Source organism: Crinia signifera, chromosome 4 (assembly GCF_055691185.1).
Source record: "Crinia signifera chromosome 4, ASM5569118v1, whole genome shotgun sequence".
NCBI lineage: Eukaryota > Metazoa > Chordata > Amphibia > Anura > Myobatrachidae > Crinia > Crinia signifera.
This window is the reverse complement of record NC_139220.1, coordinates 226,680,450-226,701,558: the sequence shown is the minus strand read 5'-3', so window position 1 is coordinate 226,701,558 and position 21,109 is coordinate 226,680,450. Positions and strand designations below refer to the sequence as shown.

Sequence of the window (21,109 nt, the reverse complement as noted above, 5' to 3'; positions counted from 1 at the left end):
ATAGGGTGTGGCCTCGTGGGATATCATGTTCTCAGACCACGCCCACATATGTCAATTATGTTAAATATTTTATGAACATTTTTATATTAAACATTGCATATAAAGGATATGTGTATGGTATATGTTTTCTGTGAAACCCAGCTCTGCTCTTCCACGTTTTGTTTGTTTCTGTTTTATGCTTAGACCAGGGGTTCCCAATCTTTTTTAATCATGGCACCCTAGAGTATCAGAATTTTTTCACGGTGCCCCCAGGCCAAAAAAAAAAAAAAAAGCAGAATAAATATAACGCTAATTAGATTGGGTTTATATGCGATTCTTAGGGTCAGATGTGTGGTGAAGGGCAGGATTTGCTTCTGTTTGTACATATTTTATGATTGGCAGCCACATGCACTGGTTTTGACTATACATAATTAACCATAAATAATTTGAATTGGTCCTAGACCACCAACCCATGGCACCCCTGCAAGTGTCCCAAGGCACCCCAGGGAGCCACGGCACACAGTTTGGAGAACCACTGGCTTAGAGGGTACTTACACGCCCCTCCAGAGCAGCAGCTTAGCCACATCCACAGATACGGTCTTCTCTGGTTTGCTGTCAAAACTTCCGTTGGCAGTAATCATAGGTAGGTCATAGCATTTAAATCACATCCAAGGGCAGAGTTTCTATTTCCATAGATGATATTTTTATTATGGCTCAAGCCATGACAAACATTTTACTGAAAGTTGGGTTCCCTTTACTGAAAAAGAAACATGCTCAAACTTTAAACACAATTGCTGGGGCATAATATGCTCCCCTGCATGAGAGCCCTGCTAGGCCACTGGTCAGATGAAGGCATGCAATTTTTGTTTCGTTATTACAAATTGGGGTGCAGGAGGTGGTGGGGGATTAGGTTGGAAGCATGGGGATCTGTCCCGAAATGATGGGGGGATCCTGTGGCCAATAATGTTATGCACCTGTACAAGTGAAAGCTTGAAGCTGATAAAAAAATGAATTGGAGATAAATCATATGGCAATTAAATTAGGTTAATATATGTGATTACTAGAACAACAACATTTAAATGTAAGGCCTTGTAACAACTAAATAACAAAAATAGAAAATCTGGAGACTCCACCTGTTCTCAGGTAGATAACAAGGTAAAAGCACCATTTCTCTCCAGCAATGATATGTTGCACATTTGCATCCAACCCAGTTCATTATCTGATGGAAAAATCAGCCAAAACTAAACTCAACCACACCAATGTACACTAACAATTAACACAACCAGTCATGAACAGACTGTGTGAATGGGCCCTTAAAGCAGTGGTTCCCGAACCTTATTTTAATGATGGCATCCTAAAGTATCAGCTTTTTCCCACAGCGCCCCTAGGTCAGAGGTTGTGTTATTCACAAAAAAAATGATTAAACTAAGCGGTGCTCATACTTATTATGTGGTGGTGAACATGGTGACATGGCTTGGCTTATCACACTGAGCATAAATTGTTTGTTTTGGTGCTGGAACACGAACCGGTGGCTCCCCAAATACCACGCAGCACCCAGTTTGGTAACCATTGCCATCAAGAATATTTTGCATCTAAAGAGTCTTACACACATGCCCTTTGTAAATGAAAGCTTCTATACTGTGAATGAGTTCACACCTGGGTCTATCTGAGAAGCGGAGCAAGAGGTGTGGGCGTCTGCTGGACAGTTTGAGTAATGATGTGGCAGTACCAAGGTGTAGTGATCAAATGTAAATTATCAATCGTAACCCAACTGGATTTTGAGTCAGCAGCGTGAACTACTTTACATCGCAAATGTGTGGGTCGTCCATGAAGTACAATACCTAGGGAGAAGGATAACAAAGATGTGCAGATTTCCCCTGAAGACAACCTGAAAAACTCCTATCAAAAATGTATTACAAGGATTGTTTTTACGGAGGACACATTTGTGTTTTAGTTTTATAGGTCTTTAATATTTAACGAAACATCAATAGCTGATAAAGGATACTAAGAACTGCATTTCAGCAACAGCTGGAGTGCCATTGGGAGCCTGACAATAGAGGATGCTCCCACACCATTTATGTGCTGCCTATTGTACTAACAAGCTGATGACAGTCTAATTCAAGTTTGCAACATATAGGGGGAAATTTAATAGGATGAGCAATCATTTACAATGCAAAACCAGTTTGATTTTGAAGTGTAAATGATTGCTGGAGATTTCTTACCAAGGAGCAGATGTATTAATCTGCCCCTAACCCTTAAATAATGGATCCCGCTTCTCCTGCTTATCGTGGCACCCGTGGCATTTTTTTTTACATTGACACTACGGGTGAAATTTAATAGGATGAGAGCTTCAGAAAGTGAGAGATATTGGGGCAGATGTATGAACTAGCGTTAAGTGCAGAAATGCACTTAACGTTAGTTAACTGGGGGGGATTACGTTTAGCCCCAATGTATTACTAGTGCACCTAACGTGCGCTAGTGACAGCCCACCGAGTTACACTAGGCGGGGCTGCCCCCTTCAATCCCCCCCCAGTGATTAGCGGCCGGGGCGATGTATTAAAAGGTGTTAAATCGCCCCAGCCGCTTTCGCCAGCTCAGACCTAGCGTTGTCCTATCCCCCACTGCAGGGACACCACTAGCCCTGCTGTGGCTCCGGGATGTGCTGGAGATCTTGCACTAGAAGCGAGATCTCCCTCATGTATTAACCCACCCCCCTGCGCACAGATAAGGAGAGGCATTATGCCCCCCACAGCCCGGAGCCACAGCAGGGCTAGTGGTGTCCCTACAGTGGGGGATAGGACAACGCTAGGTTTGAGCTGGCGAAAGCGGCTTGGGCGATTTAACACATCGCCCCGGCCGCTAATCACTGGGGGGGATTGAAGGGGGCAGCCCCGCCTAGCGTACCTGGGTGGGCTGTCACTAGCGCACGTTAGGTGCACTAGTAATACATTGGGGCTAAACGTAATCCCCCCAGTTAACTAAAGTTAAGTGCATTTCTGCACTTAACGCTAGTTCATACATCTGCCCCAATATCTCTCACTTTCTGAAGCTCTCATCCTATTAAATTTCACCCGTAGTGTCAATGTAAAAAAAATTGCCGTGTTGGGATTTAAAGTTATTTAAAGCACAAATAAATGAAGTTTGGTCAATGGCCAGATAACATATTTGTAAAAGCCAGTTAAACTACTTTCTACTATTATGTAACCTGTTCAAACATCTTCTCTTATAGATGGTATTCCCTCAACTTATAGTATTTACTACTACTTTCCAACAGCAACAACATAAATAGTAGAGAGAACAGGTGAGAGGAACCTACATTGGTATGGAGAGGAGATGCGGTCAATATGCCGGCGGTCGAAATACCGACCGACGCAGTACTGGCACTTTGTCCCTCTATGGGTGTCCACGACACCCATAGAGGGAGAATAAAATAGTGTGCCGAGCATAGCGAGGCACCGTGCCAGCTGGGTGGCGAGCGCAGCGAGCCCGCAAGGGGGGGGGGGGCATCCATCAATAATCCATCAATATGCCGGCGGTCGAAATACCGACCGACGCAGTACTGGCACTTTGTCCCTCTATGGGTGTCCACGACACCCATAGAGGGAGAATAAAATAGTGTGCCGAGCGTAGCGAGGCACCGTGCCAGCTGGGTGGCGAGCGCAGCGAGCCCGCAAGGGGGGGGGGGGCATCCACGCCCCCCTTGTCGGCATTGCGGCGGTCGGGATTCCTGCGTCGGTATTTTAACCGCCGGCATTTCATACCGGACCCATGGGGAGGGGTACTTACATAGGCTCTTAAAGGTTTTCTTGCAACTCCCACAGTCATCTTGCATTTTTCACTTTGTGATTATGTAGTGACTTGGGAGGCCAGTGAAGGATAAATTCTTATCAAAGCAAATCACAATGATAAATAATGGATGTATCTTCAGCCAGAATGAAAACATCTATCCTGGCGATGTCCCTAGGACTTTTGAAGCTGCTTTACTGCTGTGGTATTAAAGTCATATGTGCATTGGACATAATAGAAGTGTTATGATGCCGAGACCTGTAGTGCCATTCAGATCATAAACAAGAAAAATGCAGGGGCCCATACATGGTGCAGTGTACTTTATGTGCTGTGTGATGGGATGTGCGCTCCAGCAGTACGTGCTGCCCAGCCGATATTACGCCATAAGTTATCTATGTTGAGACAATGCAGAAGATACTGGTGATATATTTATACTTTTCAGTATCGGTACGCAGGGTAGCAGGCAGTTGGATCAGTAAATTGTATAAACTGGTATAGAACAAAGTAGGGCAGAGATATTTCATCCCTGTAGAGGTGACATGTAACCTAGACAATCATGATCGAGAAGGCGTTGGAGGTCTTTCCAGGCCCCTGCGCACAAGTCTCCCGCCATTTGGCATTAGAAAGAGGAATCATTAAGATGAATCAAAAAATGTAACACGTTTATTGAAAATAAACAGACATCTGTATGGACAAAAGATGGCCGCCACTGGACTCCTTGTCCATTCCAGCAGGTAATTCATGTGAAAAACAACAAGGCACACAACAGAGCTTATAGGGTATTTATTTTAGGCCCTTATTCAGATCTGATCAAAAGTGTCAATTTGCACTGGATCTTGCACATATGACACATTATTATACATTCCAAATGTAGCGGTACTCAAAAAATTATACAAAAATAGCTTTTTTTGTTAACAAACCTGCTGATCCCGAATGTTGACTCAGAATTCTATGGACCGCACCAATAGCTCAAGTTTGAACAAGCGCTAAAGTGTAAGGTTATGGTATTTTAGATCTACAACGTCTAGGTCTACAGTCATATGGTCAACAGTCCAAAGGAAAACGGGGTCCAACAGTCGACAGGGTACAAAGGTTGAATGAGTTTTTCATGTTTTTTTGGTGTCTATGCCGACATGGACACTGTCTAAGTGTGCCGCGTTCAGGCTCAGTGCCTTGCTGCGCTCAGCACACTATTATAGTCTCCATCCATGCCATTGTGGATGGTAGGGTATGAAATACTGCCTGTCGGCACATGTTGACTCAATTTTGTAAAAAAAAAAAAAAAAGACAGAGAATATTTGCTCATTCACATCGGTCCTTGCCCCAGTGGAGCATACAATCTATATTCCCTACCACATGTACACAGACACTTGGGTTCAAGTTTTTGGGCACCAACTAACCTACCAGCATATTTTTAGATTGTGGGAGGAGACTAGAGAGTTCCCAGAGGAAACCCAAGCAAGCACAGGGAGTATATCCAAACTCCACACATTTAGGGCCATGGTGGAAATCAAAACCATGCTAACCATGTATGCATGCACCTGTTGGTTTGCCATGCACACATTCTGCACTGTACATACTGAAAGCAAGCACCAAGAAAATTGCTTTTAACATTTTTCTTTATATCAAAGTTTAAAATAACTGAAAAAAGGACATATTTGGCACATCCAATAACATATTAGAAGAGACTGGACTTTATTTCTCAGCTCACAGAGTTATCCAACCACATACCAAGGAAAGGTGCAGTAAGACTGATATTTACCTCATAGTACACAAACTCTAAAATAACTAAAGAAATAATGTCAAGACATTAAAACATTACATAGATGGCTGCAACTCACATTACCAACACATTTGGTAGCTCCTGGCTTAGGTTTGCCTTAACTTTGGAAGTAATTAAAATAAGCATGCAATGAAAAAGTGCCACCTATTCTCACTCAGGCTAATTGAACAGCAAAACTAGACACAGCTAGTAATCTCACAAAGACATCGTTCTTAATGGACAGTGACTTCTGGGATATTTTCACAATAATTTGCTCATGCCCAGTGTAGGCTACAATAATATAACTGCGAACCAAATCCGACAGCAACTGGCAACATTCAGCTGTGACACCATAGGGACACGGAACATTTACTGGACACATCACCCTTTGTTTAAAGAAATAAGTACATTATCTGTTATGTAACCATCATTTGGAAGTGGTTTCTTTTAGAAAATGCTAAATAAAACTGCTGTCATGTGACACACTATTCCCCTACTACACCCAATGCATGTCTCTGGGTAAGGCACAGGAAGGTGAGGATCTGCACCTATGCTTCTGCACCTATAGGTGCAGTCCCATCTTCTGGGACTGCACCTATGCACAGTTGTTGTTGGATGCCCTAGAGACTGAATTCAAGGACTCCGTGCCCAGGAACTGTCTTTCATACCTTTCGGTATTGTATGGACTATTCCCGGGTACCCACACATATGGGGCGACCCAGGAAGCCTGGCGCCTTATAAACTGTGTTAAGGACGCTTTGTGGTTTGCCAGAAATCGTCTCATATTGCGGAGGGAGAGAATGTCCGTTCAGGACTGCCGCAGGCTGGTTCACAGCCTGCTCAGAGACTATTCCATTCGGGATAGCCCTGAGGAGGAAGAGGACTAAACCCCTTTTCTTCTGGTCCTTTCCCCTTGTTTGGACTGTTTTATAAGACTTTGGGACCGTGGCCCCTTCCCCCTCACTTCACAATGTCTGTTGTTTTGTTGATGTATTTCTATTTATTGCCCTCCCCTTATATGTGTCTGTCTGGTCAATAAAGCTTCGGGCATGTGATTCCTCCTCCCTCACCCCCTACCCTCCACACCCATAGTCTTGTATACTGTAGTGTAAATGTTACCGTTAGAATGCATAGTGCATAGTATAGTCTATAGTGTGAGTTTATCTTGTGCTGTATTTTATAATATGTACTATACTGTTTGCATGTGTACTGTGTTTTGGCTGTGCTGCGACACGGTATATGTGTGATATTTGTTATCGTCTGTTTTTTGCATTCTTTATGTCAATAAAGACCTGCTTTTTCAATCAAAACAGGAAGGTGAGGATTTAGCCCACGGGCCTGAAGAACCTTGGCTCCAGGGGTTACTATCAGATTATGAAACAAAAATGGGTCTCCATGCAAAATTACCTATAAACCGGGTTTCTAGAATATCTTTAATCCCTACACAGGTTCTATGGATGATTAAAATGCCGGTGAAATTCAAGCTTGAATTAAGCCAGCCACAGAACCTGTATACATTCATGTGTGCCCCAGATAACAGGGCTATTACTGCATTGAATGATCATTTTTGTAAACTGGTGTCAGATTCTCAGTCGTAAATAATCACAGTTGCTTTATTACCCCAATTCAGGCTTTCTGGCCTTGGGACACCCGATCCACTCTTTAGACATTAAGCACAGGCAGATCCAATAAACCCAACTCAGGCAAAAAGAAAAATGTACACAGACCCTTTGTGAGGAGCAAGGCAATATCTTTGGGGCATGGCTCACATAATAAAATACCTAAGGCCTGCTGGCTAGGAAACATGCATCTGCTGCGGCCTTGCTGCTCAGCCCATACATCCTGAATTTCACAAGGATTCAAATAAAAACCCAGCAGTAATAGACATCTGCATGTCATGGTACTGTATATCACATGTAGGAGCCATATGTCACTATAGAGCATCCCTCCATCACATCCTTCCAGCACAGGAGCAGCAGGGAGACAGGGGTGTGCTGCACATAAACAGCTGTCAAGGACAAACTGCTGAATGGTGGCCCAATGTCAGTATCATCATCCCCAGCATCCCAGCCTGCACCCATACGACCTGTGCCCACATATCACACAGCATATCACCCCCAATGCCAGCAGCACCCTGCGTTGGAGCCTGCCAAAGAGAAGCAGGAGTAATGCATGGCATCAGTACACTGTGGAGTATGGATGCTGCTGCGTGGCCTGAGCAGGGGGGAGGACAGCGCTGGATGCTTATCCCAACAATAGCCAGGGAAGGTTTCATTCATTGCCATGCAGCAGCAGCCCATACACCCAGCCCTGGTGGTGGCACACCCGGGTCTGGCATCCTGTGCAGGGAGCCCGGGCAAAGGTGCCAGCAGCAGCAGCACGCCGGGGAGGGAGGGGGTCGCTCACCTTTGTGTACAGCTCTGATGCTGCCATGCTGATGCTTCCTCCCGCCGCTGATCTACATAAATCTCTCCCCCGGTTAACGTGCTCCGGCACCGGTGATAGTCTCGTCCAAGCTGCTGATCCAGGTGCGATCCGTGCACCGGGAGGTGCTGTCAGTACCGGCGGCGGCGGGCGGCAAGGATCTCCATGTTACCTGGCCAGATTTCTATTTTGGTGTCCGTCTCTGTGCATTGTGGGTATGAGCAACGCTTCTGTGGCTGGAGGGGAGGCTTCTGCTGCTGCTGTGATTCCTGCCGCCGTCACTTCATCGGAAGATTGCCTGGCTGACTCTGCCTCCCATCGGCAGCAGCACAAACTAGAGCATCTCTGCCTGTCACAGCAGCAGCCGGGTAACGCCGCCAGCAGGGGGCAGCAGGAAGCGCATCAAAGATCATGGTACAGGGTGATGATGACCATACTGGCTAGCTACCCCTTCAGTTCCTTACTGTACCTTACACCAGCTACATCACATTAATTTGCTGATGATGAGAGGTGTATGGTGTTTAAAGCAATCATACAATAACTCTATATATTTTACAATGTAACAAACTATGAGGTAGATGTATTAAGCCTAGCAGAGATAAAGTGGCGATAGTGAAGTAGAAGATGATAATGGGTACTTGTTTCCTAGCAAGGCGCCCATCGAATCGCATACCATAAGGCATACGATGGTATGCGATGCAATGCGATGTTACGCGATTCAAACTGATGTCTATACTGTAGGGCAGGCATTCCCAACCACAGTCCTCAAGGCACACCAACAGTACAGGTTTTAGCGATATCCAGGCTTTAGCACAGGTGACTTAATTAGTACCTGAGTGATTCTGATTAAACCATCTGTGCTGAAGCCTGGATATCACTAAAACCTGCACTGTTGGTGTGCCTTGAGGACCGTGGTTGGGAAAGCCTGCTGTAGGGTAAAAAAAAAAGCAGCCAGTATTTACCTTGCACAGAAACAATAATACCCATTTCAGACATACGCGAAAATCCCGGGTTTTTTCACATGAACGCGCCCAAAGCCGGGACTAGCGTATGTCTGAAAGGGTATACCCGGGATTTCACTCCCGGATACTGAGCACCTGCAATTGACCAGGGTTTTTCCCGGTATTTAACTCCCGGGTATAATACCCGGCTTATGTCTGAATGGGTTTACTCGGGTTTTTCAGTTTTAAACATGTGATGTTGCTTTTTTTTTTTGCTCCCGGGGCGTGTCCCATTTTAATGATGAAACACTGAAATGCTTGAAAAGCCTGGCTTATGTGTGAAAGGGGTATACCCGGGTTTTTCCCGGATTTGAGGTGTAGTGTGAAAGGGGGTCTGTTACTAAAATCCTGGGAGTGACCTGGGTTGAAAATCCCGGGTAAACCTGGACAAAATCCCGGGTAGTATGTCTAAAAGGGGTATTAAACACCCACATCTAATACTGCTTTCACATAGCAGAAACGGGTATTGACCCTGTATTCTTAAGTGGGACTTTAAAACGGGTCTGAACCATAAGACCTTTCACATTGCAGGTAAAACCATTTAAAAAATTTTTTTTAATACCATTCACACATTCAACCCGTTTAACCCCCAAGGGACACGTTTCAAGCCATAGAAATAGAGCCATTCACACTGCCTAAAAAACGGCTCTGAAACGTGTAGGACTCTGCTTTTTAAACGTGTTGAAATACCAGTTAACTTTAACCGGTAAATCAACTCTGGCACCTTCACACTGCAGCCTTAAACGTTTTAAAATGGAAAAAAAATGGCAATATACAGTTTTAAAAGTGCAGTGTGAAAGGGGTATTACTCTCTCTGCACATGTTACATCAGCCCCACCTGCAGTGCATATGGTTTTGTCCATTAGAGAGTGATTGTGCCTTTGCGAGTGAACCAGAATAACTCCCTATGTGCAGGTGCCGTCTTAACAGCATTGTGGGCCCTAGGCAAAGCAATGCACCGGGGCCCCTACTAAAGTTATCTGTATCTGGCAGCAGGTTGGTAGAGAATCAGTGGCGTAAGTTCGTCACAGTTGCCCGGAGGCAAGATAAAAATTGGTGCCCCCCCAACACACACACACACACACACACACACACCATCTTATATAACTATATGTATGCATGTATGTATGTTATGGATATTATGTTTAGAATACAGAGAGTGTGACATTTATGGTCCTGCTAGGAGAAGGAGACAGCCACAGAAGTGATATCAACAGCTTTCAACTAAATTATTCAAACTCAAAGTGGAGGAGAGGTGCCCCCTTGGGAGCAGGAGCCCGGCGGCAGATGACTCCATTGCCTCCCAGAGTTCTGCCTCTGTGAATGTTTCCCAGCAGCTCAGATTTTGTGTAATTTCTAATCAAAGCAGCCAGGGAGCAATCTCTACTAGCCTCACAAAAGACTCCAGAGGCACCAGTAAACCCCTGCTCGAAGGCCCCTAGGGCAGATGCCCAGTAAGCCCATGGCTTTTAGCCTAAGATAAAGTGTAGTATCTGTTCTTATCAGTGGATGTGGACTGGTCCCTGGCAGAAGAATAATGAAAGGCTGAACTGAGTAACTGCTGTAATTGGTGGAGGGTGTGGAACCCCTCATGCCTGGGAGCAGGGAAAAGTCTGGTGGAGTACCTTCACTTTGCTGGGGGAAGTAGGAAGAGGGAACTAAGGTACTCTTTCTCCACTTCCCCCAATGGTAGGTAGGGGAGAAACACTGGGCCTAGTAGTTGGCTCTCTTGATGGGGTTTGTAGCCCCTGAAGGATGAGACAGCGAAAAGCCCAGTCAAGTATCCACTCCCAAGGAGTGGAGGAATGCTGGGACTGAGTAGATTTCTCTGTACTTGTGTAGTTTCACGGCGGCACGCTACGCTGTCACCGCAGCCCAATGGCAGCCTAGCATAGTTAGATAGTGTCCCAGTGGCAGCCCTGCGTAGTCAGTGTAGTGTCACCGTCAGGCAGCGTAGTCACCGTACTGTCCCCGCTAGCTGCAGCTCTGTCCCCGGCGTCAATGGCAAGCCTAGTGAGCGCCTCTTACACAGTGCCAGTAACCGAAAGTTCCCATGCGCTGGCGGACGCCGGTAGAGAGGTGATCATGCGGGCACCGGCGGAGAGGCGATCCATTTGTGTGGCAGGGTATGGCAACCCTGCTTATGTCCGTTTCAGATGGTCAAATGTGGCGAGCCCCGTGTGGGGACGCGTAAAACAGGCCCGAAGCATGGCGAGTGTGCGTGGAATACACGTCAAGTAATCCGACACGATTTGGGCTCGTTTTACGTGTCCCCTCGCCACGCTTCAGGCTTGCCACACTTATAAAATCAACTCCACGCCAACGGGGATAGTGGGGGTGTGAACAGGTTGGAAGGACACGTACCTTGTCTGCTCGCCACGCTTCGTGCTGACATGGATAGTGGGGGTGTTTCAGGAACACATTCACACCTGTCATGTCAGGCAGGTTAAAAATGGTCAATGGTTCCAATGTAATAATCGCTGACACAACACTAACTGACTGCGCTAACTGCGTAAGCTCCGGTTAGGCGCGAACGTACACACAGTCGCAGACATAAGATCACTATGCTGACTGCGGGAACACAATGCTGATGCTGACAGGGACGCTGACTGCAATACTGACAGGGACTCTACGCTGACTACGTAACTGCCGGCGTGAAACTACACAAGTACCGATTGCTCCCACTCCAGAGGTTCATAGCCTCTGATGGGAAGTCAGCGAAAAGCTCAGCTTAGCACTTTAACCTTGGGATGTAAGAAATACCGGGACTGAGTAGATTTCTCTTCCGAGGAGGCTTCAGCCCTTAAGAAAGTGAAGGGAAAAGCCCAGTGGAGTATTCATTCCCATGCCATGGGTTGGAAAACACCCTAGGTGGGAGTAGAGAAACACTTGGTCGGACGCTGATGGGCTGGCTGGCTGCTGGGAGCCCGAGCTTTCACTATGCCCCCAGGGAAACTCCTGGCTGTTTGAACCCTGCACAGGTGAGCTTGTATATTATGCACTATTATGGCACCTGCACTGCGCACTCTTCCTTTAGGTTAACGCTTCATGTCCTCACCCTGAGTCTTTTGGCTGGGGTCTCTATTCTTATTTATTTCTTTTCCCGCTCACGTTTGTCACTTTTTCTGTTTCTTGTTAGTTTGGTCACATTTTTCTGGGCTGTGTGTACAATCCTTATGGGCTACCCACTCCCCACGTACCAAAGCTATCTCCTTCGGGGGAGAGCTGCGGTCCCCGAGGGCGACCCTGACCCGTAAGGCAGAGGGAAGCCTACCGAGGGTCTCTCTAAGCTTCGGCAAGGAGGACCCACTCGCCGTAACCCTTGCGGGGGTTGAGGGAAGAGGGTCACTCTGAGCTTTGGTGAGAAGGACCAACCGATCCCTATTTTCCCCTCTTGGGCCTTTTGGCTGAGAGGGGACAGGGGAGTAACGGGGCATTTCTCCTTTGGGAGAGGGTCCATACGTATGTACGCCCCCTATGCACGATTTAGGTCACTGCACTGGATGTTGGAGCACCACTCGGGCCAGATAAAAAAAAAAGAGGCTGAGTGATCTGCCAGGGCCAGTGATCTCAGGTATGCTAATTTTTTTAACATGGGGCAGATGTATAAACTAGCGTTAAGTGCATATGCTGCACTTAACGATAGTTAACTGGGGGGGGGGGGGGGGATATTTTTTAAAATGTATTTTCTCTTTCGTCCATCCTGGTGATGCAGCTAACCGTGGGATGTAGGAGGGGTCCGCAGAAGCCAAGGCACCTATGCTGAAAGTCTTTGGAAGCAGGCTCCTCCCTTCTGCATCCCATGAAGCTTCAGTTCGTTTTAGGTGCCCACAGGAGTGGGTGATATGCTGCAGCCAACGTTTTTTCTTTGGATATTACCAGAATAGTTAGGTTTTATTATTTTATTAACTTAATTAGTTAGTGCAGGTTTTTTCCAGTGTGTTACTTCTGACAGAAGTTTGCACACACTGAGAGTGCAGCAGAGGCTGACAGAAGCGCGTCCTGTCAGCTCTCTGTGTGCAGAGGGATGCTGTCTGCTCCCGCTACACAGCACTTAACCTCTATGCAGAAAAGAGGTTTGCCTGGGCCCTGGGGGTGTCCTGAACTGGCTCCTTACATAGAAGGGGATCGTGGGGGACGGACCTCCTGTGATGGCAGCCGCTAGCTTGGATGGGCTTATAGACTTAAATCCCATTAGGGAGTTGAAGTCTATTACAGGTGTCCAGTGCTGCTGGAGGACTCCAAGTGGTCCTGGAGAGAAGGGGAGACACTGGTGGTGAGGAGAAACACTTGTGGGAGCGGCTAAAGGGGGAAAGGCGTCAAAAAGGCTACGCTACCCGGCTGAAGCAGAGACTTGGTCTCTTTCTGCTCTGTGTGCTGGCACCATTTCTCTCCATACTGCGGAGCTGAAACAAGGTCTCATACAAAGTGCAGACAGTGCAGTTTCTCCTGGACAGCGCTTCCCCCGCTGATCGCTGAGGTCACTAACAGTAGAAACCAGACAGATAAGTACACTGTTACATGACTCTGTGCTTTGCCGGACATTGGCCCTTATTCTGATCGGTGCGGACTTTTCCGAATTCTTTCGGATGGCGTTTTTTAGCCGTCTGCGCATGCGTGGAGAACGCTACGCGCATGTGCCACGCATGGTCTCCGTACTTGTTCTCACTAATACCGTACAGAAATGTGCACCGCAATCATTCGGCCAATATGGGTGTGTTATGGGCGTCATGCGGAATGACACAGGGGCGTAGTTTCAAAGTGGGCTAAACTGGGCGGAAACATGGGCGGACACGGGGGAGTACACACATTTTGGTAGGCGTGCATTCGGACAGCACGCCGAATGCACGCGAGCGAAAAGGGAAGAAATGTGCGGTGTACAAAAGGTTACTCTTGCTTTGCGGACACCACTCGGTCATGCGCTAGGCAATCGGAACGCCTAATCAGGACGAACGCACCTCAATCAATGTCACCTGAACACAATACAATCATACTTTACCCATTACTTGTTAATTACACGCTTCTCACTGCTACAATTGGAAGCATTGCAGCTTAAGGGGAACATTACATGCTGCACTTGTCACACACTTTTACACTGCAAATAATCAACACAACTTAATATTAATAATACTAATACACATGGCACTTGTGCATGTATCAATTAATACAGACATTTGGGGGGCCAACATAAAATTTATTAAACAAACTTTGGTACAAATTTCAAAACCATATCAAAACAAATGGTACCATACCAGGACAAAAATGACATAATACATTATAAATAGCCACAGCAGAATCATTGGGAACACATCAGGTGGCTTCACAACAAAAGTACAGCACCAACACTTCAAGTACAGCACACAGTAATGGTAGCCGAAACAGGGCAACAGGTGAACCAAACATGACATTTGAACCGCGGGCAAAAGTGGTGACCCTGGGCACGGATTTGGACACAGGATGCTGACACACACAGCTCAATGGAAGATTTGGAAAGACATAACGGAGGAGATTAATGGGGACACAAGTTCATTTGCGAGCACGTTTGCCCCTGGCAAGCTCCTTGCCACGTGCAGCAGCTCTTCGGCCTCGTCCACGGCCAGAGTCCAATGGTGGCTCATGTGGAGCACGTGCTGGTGAGGGGGTGGATCTTCTTCCCCCTCTGGCAGCAGGGAGTGATGAGGTTGGTAATGCACCCGAAGCGGGTGACATTAGGGCCCTATTGCTGTTAACTAGCTCCACCATAAGTTCATTATGGCGGAGGAGGAGGTCGTTTTGCCGCAGGGCTTGATCAGCCAGCACCTGCAGGCTACCAGCAATAGCTTGGTGGCTGCCAGCCATAGCTTGCTGGCTGGCACTCATAGCCTGCAGGCTCTCAGCAATACTCTGCTGGCTGCTGGTCAAACCCTGCAGCACCTCCTCGGCCCTACGCACCCGCTCGAATGCCGACTCTCCCTGCTGCACAATACTATCCAGCACACGGCCCCACATGGACAATTCAGCCGCAGACAATCCCGGCGGCTGCTGCACGGGCCTGCTACTGGGGCAAGGTGGCACAGACTCCACAACCTCCTCAAGAGAATCTTGACCAAGCGGTGGCGATGCTGTTGAACAAGAAAATTCCAATTACCACACATTCCATGCAAAATGTAAAACATCTACTTATGGCCTGGCAAATAATTACCTTCAAGAGTAGAAGCCATCACTTCCGCTGGGGACTCGCTGTCTATAGTGCTCACCCCCCGGACCTCCTCCACTGCTATACAGCACTGGGCCATCTCTTCCAGGGGGGTGAGCTCCAGCTTGGCAGGCATGGGGCCAGCCCCAGAGGTCTGGCTGTGTTGCCACCGCTCGGTCAATTTCTTCTTGAGGTTGCCTTTGAAGTCGTGCCACCTGCAATCAAAGTGTACATATTAATACATGTAACTCCTCATGTTTGCTGTAGCACCCATTGCAATCTGAAACATAATACAACATGTGCCTACTGACACCAAACTTACATTATATTCTTTTTTCAAACCAACCCTTAGAAGATACAAAAACAGTCACCCTCCAATAACTATCAATTCAATGTCATGGCCAACATGTCTGTGCGTCCAAGCAACGTGAACACCCATTGCCCAACTCCATCTAATATTGAATGTAAACATTACTGGACTTGTACTACTCAAATGTTACACACATGTACTTGCCTCTTCTTAACGTGCTCCGTCTGACGAACTTGTGGAGCCACTGCATTAATCTCCGCCGTTATCTCCTCCCAGATCTTCCATCTCCTTGTGTGTGTCAACTTCACCACTGGACACTCAATTAAATCACGTGCCCGGGTCACCAGGATGTCAAGCTCCCGCGGTTCAATTGCCATGTTTCGTGTTGTTGGTTCCCGTGTTGCCCCACTGCGGCCACGGGCACGGGCACTGCCACGGCCACCGGTTGCTGTACCTGAAGTGCTGGGCTGGCTACTCTGTTGGGAAGCCACCTGCTGTGTTCCCAATGATTCTGCTGAAGCTGAGGATGGCCCAGCAGCTGATTGGCCTGATGTTGATGGGCCATCTGGGTCCTCTGGGTTGAGGGGGACATAGGTGGTGTTAGCCTCCATGCGTGCCAAGAGATTCTGCACCACCTGGTCTTCTTCTGAGTCTGAGCCTGGCATGTTTGCAACAACTGTTTGCCTTTCTAGGACAACTTTAAATACTATTTCTGTAATTGGCGTTAATCAGCTGCAACCTGCGTTCCGTACGGCCGCGTCCCGTACGCCAGCGTCAACCGTGCGGCGCATACGGGCCGCCCATTGGTGTTGACAAATAATTCACAAAAACATGGAAAACTCAGTAAGTCTGATTTATTTGCTAAATGCAGATTCCAACACCAATGACCAAATACAACTGTGGTCAGACATGCAATGTATATTTGCATGTACTTCTGTACTGTGCACTTGTTTGCTATGTAGTACAACTGACACTACCATAGGCGTGCGCAGCACATTTTATTAGGGGGTGCACTGTCAAAGTGGTGTGCCTAGCACCACCTATTGGGCATGTCTAACACAGCCATTGGGTCTGTCTAACACCGCCAATCAGGCGTGCACTCACTACAATATAAAACGTCTCTCAGCCACACCATTATACTGTGTCCTGCCTATTTCAGTTTTAATCTTCTAATTACTCAGTGTAACAGTACATGCAAATAAAGTCAAAATCATGTCTGGATGACACAGATACTGTATGACAATGGTGTAATACAATTAATAATGCAAAACACACATACTGTAATTGATTGATGGGCGCTTGTTTTAATGGAATACAGTCTTTGGTAAAAGGTATTGCTGGTATTACTAGCAGCAAAGAGTGTGGGGGTGGGGGCACAGCATTAGGGGGTGCCTGTGCACCCTTAACACTCAATGTGCGCACGCCTATGGACACTACTCATTCCATATGTCAATCCAGTCCCCCACTTAGCCACAAGAAATCAGTGCTAGCATCTATCCAAATCACATGTGAAAGCACTCCACATTCAGGTTAGATGCTAGCTACTTTTCATTCCACCTCTGTAGTAGGGGCCAGTAGAAGGTAAGTGTACACATGGCAGCATGTGGAGTTAGGTGTAAGTGTCTAGAGATGCACACTATTTCACCAGTTGCTTAGACCCATGTTTGGTCAATGTTATAGATTAGATATAATGGGGGAAATTTACTAAGGGAAATTTGTAAAAAAATAGGTGTATTTGTATCCAGAAATACACTTATTTTTGATATTTACTATCCCGAAAATATGGCAATTCGTATTCGTATTGATGTGCTATCAATACAAATACGGATTGCCGTATTTTTGGGATTGTAAATGTCAAAAATAAGTGTATTTCTGGATACAAATACACCTATTTTTTACAAATTTCCTTTAGTAAATTCCCCCCTATGTGTTTTCATCTTATTTTACACTGTTTAGAATGGATGTGCGATGCAATGGGTTAGCCGTCTGTTCGGGCGCATACACGCTGTTAGTGTACAAATTAACAATAAAGTTAATACCAAATATCACTCTGATCAACCAATGACAGCACATGATTGTTTGATTTGTGCCATTGCTAAGATGGCGGCTTATGGCAGAGCAGCACCCTTCTCTGCAGCCGAGCTGAGGACACTGGTCTCCGTTATGGAGACCAGGCTGGGCCGTGCGGGCCCATTTATAACAAATAGGCAGAAACGCTCTGCCTATGCGGTGGCCCGCCGGCGGATATACGCCCGCACCCAAGTGCGGCGGACCATCGCTCAGCTTGAGCCAGAGAGGCTTCAAGCCATAAGGGCCAGCATTGCGAGATGTGAGTATTTCAACAGTAAATGTGGATTTGTACATGATTGGTTACCTGACATTATTGAATCCACTAAGGTCAGCAGCCTGATCATGAGTTAAACATGGCATACAATATATGAGTGCTACTTCCTGATTGACACCCTGTAATGGTCATAAAATATGTTATTGGGGAGGATTAATGCTTGTGATGCTTACAATGCCCAAATGTCACAGCATACCTGCCATGTTATAGGCTGTGTTTTGTAAAGGCCACTGAGGAGCTGTTTGCATGTACAAGTATCAGTACCTCTAACCTTTGCATTTATAGGTTGATAAGGCTTAATACAAATTACCACTAACTGGCACTTTTTTATTTTTCCAAAACACAGCACGTGCACGAGCAACGCAAGCCCGGGAGGAGGCAGAGGCGGCCCAGGGCCAGGAGGAGGCAGAGGCGCCCCAGGCCCAAGAGGAGGCGGAGCCAGCGAGGGCCGAGGAGGAAGATACAGATGAAGGGGTGGCCGAGGAAAGCTATGGAGTGGAGGAGGCTGAGTGGCCAGTGGAGGCAGAGGTGGCAGGCGAGGAGGAGGTCGGGCCGGCCGAGGAGGCCCAGGAAGAGGGGGAGGATGAGGAGGCCTGTGAGGTGGAGCAGGCGGCCGAAAGTGGTATGTATACATAAAGATTCGTTATTCCTTTGGTCAACCACTATTTGATATGTAGCAATGTTGATTCAAATGTGTTTGAAAATACTATAAAGGCAAACATCAAATTGGGTAGCAACAGACACACTTAGGGGTTAGATAGGGTGGCCAAACCATCCCTTTCGTCCTGGACACATATTAATGACACAGGTTGTGCAGATGGCTGTCAGGTCGATTTTAAGTGCCACTGAACCTGTGTAGTTAATCTGTATCCTGGAAGATAGTGATGACTTGCTCATGTAAGGGTTACATGTCCCTGCTGCTTGCATACAATCTGTAGCCTCATATAGGTGAGTAGAGTTTACTGGTGATTGATCTGTGTAAACTAGATTCAGTATAGCATAAATGGAGTATGGCCAGGCGTGGCTTAGACTGGAGTAACAAGTGGTGAGTGCCCCTGGGCCCTCCACTAGCTAACCACCCCCTGCGGTCTGCATGTATGTTTTTCAGCATAATTGTGTGTGTATTTGGTCTTAGTAATGCTTTTGAGCAAGGGAGTGGGTTAGTGCTGCAGCTTCCCCTAACTGGCATTCTGACAATGATTTCTGGAGCAGACCATCAGCAGGCAAGCCATGCTTGATTGCACAAATGTACTGAGCATTCATGAGAGTTGTGTAACTCCCCTGCCAGGCTCCATCATATAACCGACACTGAACTTTGTTTGCAGAATTGTGATTGGTGCAGCGCGTGGCATGCTTCTCAGAGCTTAGTCATGGGTGGGTTTGGATTGAGACGGAGCAGTATGACTGTGAGGTGTTCTACAGAGTAAAGGGTAGAGGGCCAAAATCAGGCTTTCCATGTAGTATGTATGCATGTATGTATAGGTGTATGTCTCTTATATATAGGTAGATATGTGTGTATATATATATATATATATATATATACATATATATATATATATACACACACACCTCTCAGAATGCATGTTTAAAATGTAGGTTTGACTATGTTAAATGTATGCATGAATATCATTAGTCATTTTTCATTTTGAATTTCCTCCACAGATGAGCCTGCCCAAGCAGAGGAAGGTCGCCGTGGGGCCCTCCTTCGTCTGCGAGGCCTGATGTGCCAAATGTTGGCACTAATGGACAGCATCATTGATGCAGAAAATTAATAATGTGTTTTTTAATTCTGTTTTGTAATAAATCGTTATTGAAAGTTCAAAGTTGTCAGTGTTTTTTCTAACATGCTAAAGTATATGTGTAACTTGTTTAAAATGTTTAAAATAAGCAAAATGTACATAGTGTATCTAGATGTATGTTAGGGTCACATGCTGTAAGGGTTAATGTGTGTCATGAATGTAGTAGGAATGTGCTTCAGTATAGATGAGCATTTAATTGATTGAAATTGATAACAATCCCTTTTTCAGGAGGTTGCCTAATAGCCTAAGTGGGTCATGTGATCGCTGTGTGTACTCAGTACAAAAGTGTTGGATTGTGCGTAAATACTCCGCATCGGGGCGAACGGACAGCTTCCCGTACGTTCTGACGCGGTAAGACCGTGCTTGTGCGGGAAGACCGTGCAAGAATCTGTACGTTTCCACCGCACACGCACGGTTTGTATGTCGTCCGTACACACGCCCTGTTCTTAAAGAGTGAGTCCGTCCGAATGCGGAGGACACGTGGGCGTTTCTACGGACGATGCACGCACGCCGCCGCACAGCGTGGCGTGCGGACCGCACCGAAATAATTCGGGAATATCCGCACCGATCAGAATAAGGGCCATTGTGCACAGTGGGATAGACATGACTGAAGGGCGTGATGCTGCTGTGGGGGAGGGAGCATGGGCCATGTTACTTGACTGCAGCAAGAAGAAAGAGTAGGTGGTGTTTCTGTAGCGCAAGCAGCTAGTATAAGGTGACAATGAGCAAAAAGGGATCACCAACCCTTTTGAAATAGTAATATAGTAGAGAAAAAAGTGCCCTTCACCTAGTACAAAGCGCTTAATATTACTTCCCTGGTTAGGGTGGGGTCTGGTGTATTCCTTCTTTAGTTCTCTTGCTGTAGTATATAGAAAACAAGAGAGAAAAGAAGGCCTCCAACCTTGTGTAACACTGTTATCTTTATAAATAGTTTTTCACCATTTTTAATGGTATATATATATGTAATGTAGATATATATTCGGGGGGTTTCCCCTTTCAGGGTACTCACACTAATGGTGTGGCAAGGTGCATAGCAAAGATTCTTTATATTCTCCTGTTGATCGGAATGAATATCAATCTCGACTACAGGTGTAAATAAAAATGATCCTTTATTACAACTGGGTGACAATATACAATAAAAAAGGAGCTAGGATACTCATCTCATGGGTTCAGGGTTTCCAACAGTCCAGGTGGTATAGAGCAAAAAAACGGGGCCCCGTTTTTGTGAAGATCCTGAAGTCCCACTTGAGGAGGTCTGCTGCTCCTAGATGCTGGGTCCACCAACGCGTTTCGATCCTTGTATCTGGATCTTTTTCAAGGTGTTTAGTCCCAGCATTAGATGGGGTTTATATACCCTCTTGATTAAACAATCTCTTCCATGTGTGTTCTAATTGAAGTACTGTGTATAATAAATAATTCCCCCTTGGTTTTCTTTGTGACCTTTAACTAATACATATTGCCGTCCGTCCGGCGTTTTCGGCCTTCTTCCGGTATCGCGGCCATCTTACTTCCGCCGGCAGTGACCTTGC

At 46.4% G+C, this 21,109-nt stretch overlaps 2 protein-coding genes across 2 annotated transcripts in view; one reads left to right on the top strand and one right to left on the bottom strand.

Annotated features, from left to right (window-relative positions):
* Window positions 1-8,299, bottom strand: part of MYO5A (myosin VA) — a 141,127-nt gene extending 132,828 nt beyond the window's left edge. The window contains exon 1 of the mRNA XM_083183894.1: window positions 7,934-8,299. Within this exon, the coding sequence (XP_083040020.1) occupies window positions 7,934-7,960 (27 nt within the window). The 5' untranslated portion in view covers window positions 7,961-8,299. The remainder of the gene's footprint in view (window positions 1-7,933) is intronic.
* On the top strand, window positions 8,169-19,553 carry LOC146073034 (uncharacterized). Its single transcript, XM_083180210.1, has 3 exons — window positions 8,169-8,319; window positions 18,128-18,403; window positions 19,444-19,553. Exons 1-3 carry the CDS (start codon window positions 8,169-8,171, stop codon window positions 19,551-19,553), a joined length of 537 nt encoding a protein of 178 aa, XP_083036336.1.
* Window positions 19,554-21,109: the final 1,556 nt, after the last annotated feature.

Excerpts from the sequence above, each read along its gene's own strand:
- LOC146073034 (XM_083180210.1), top strand. The coding sequence starts at position 8,169 with ATGAGCAACGCTTCTGTGGCTGGAGGGGAGGCTTCTGCTGCTGCTGTG. Across the intron at positions 8,320-18,127 it reads CCTGTCACAGCAGCAGCCGG|CACGTGCACGAGCAACGCAA; the intron begins GTAACGCCGCCA and ends TCCAAAACACAG. Across the intron at positions 18,404-19,443 it reads GGAGCAGGCGGCCGAAAGTG|ATGAGCCTGCCCAAGCAGAG; the intron begins GTATGTATACAT and ends TTTCCTCCACAG.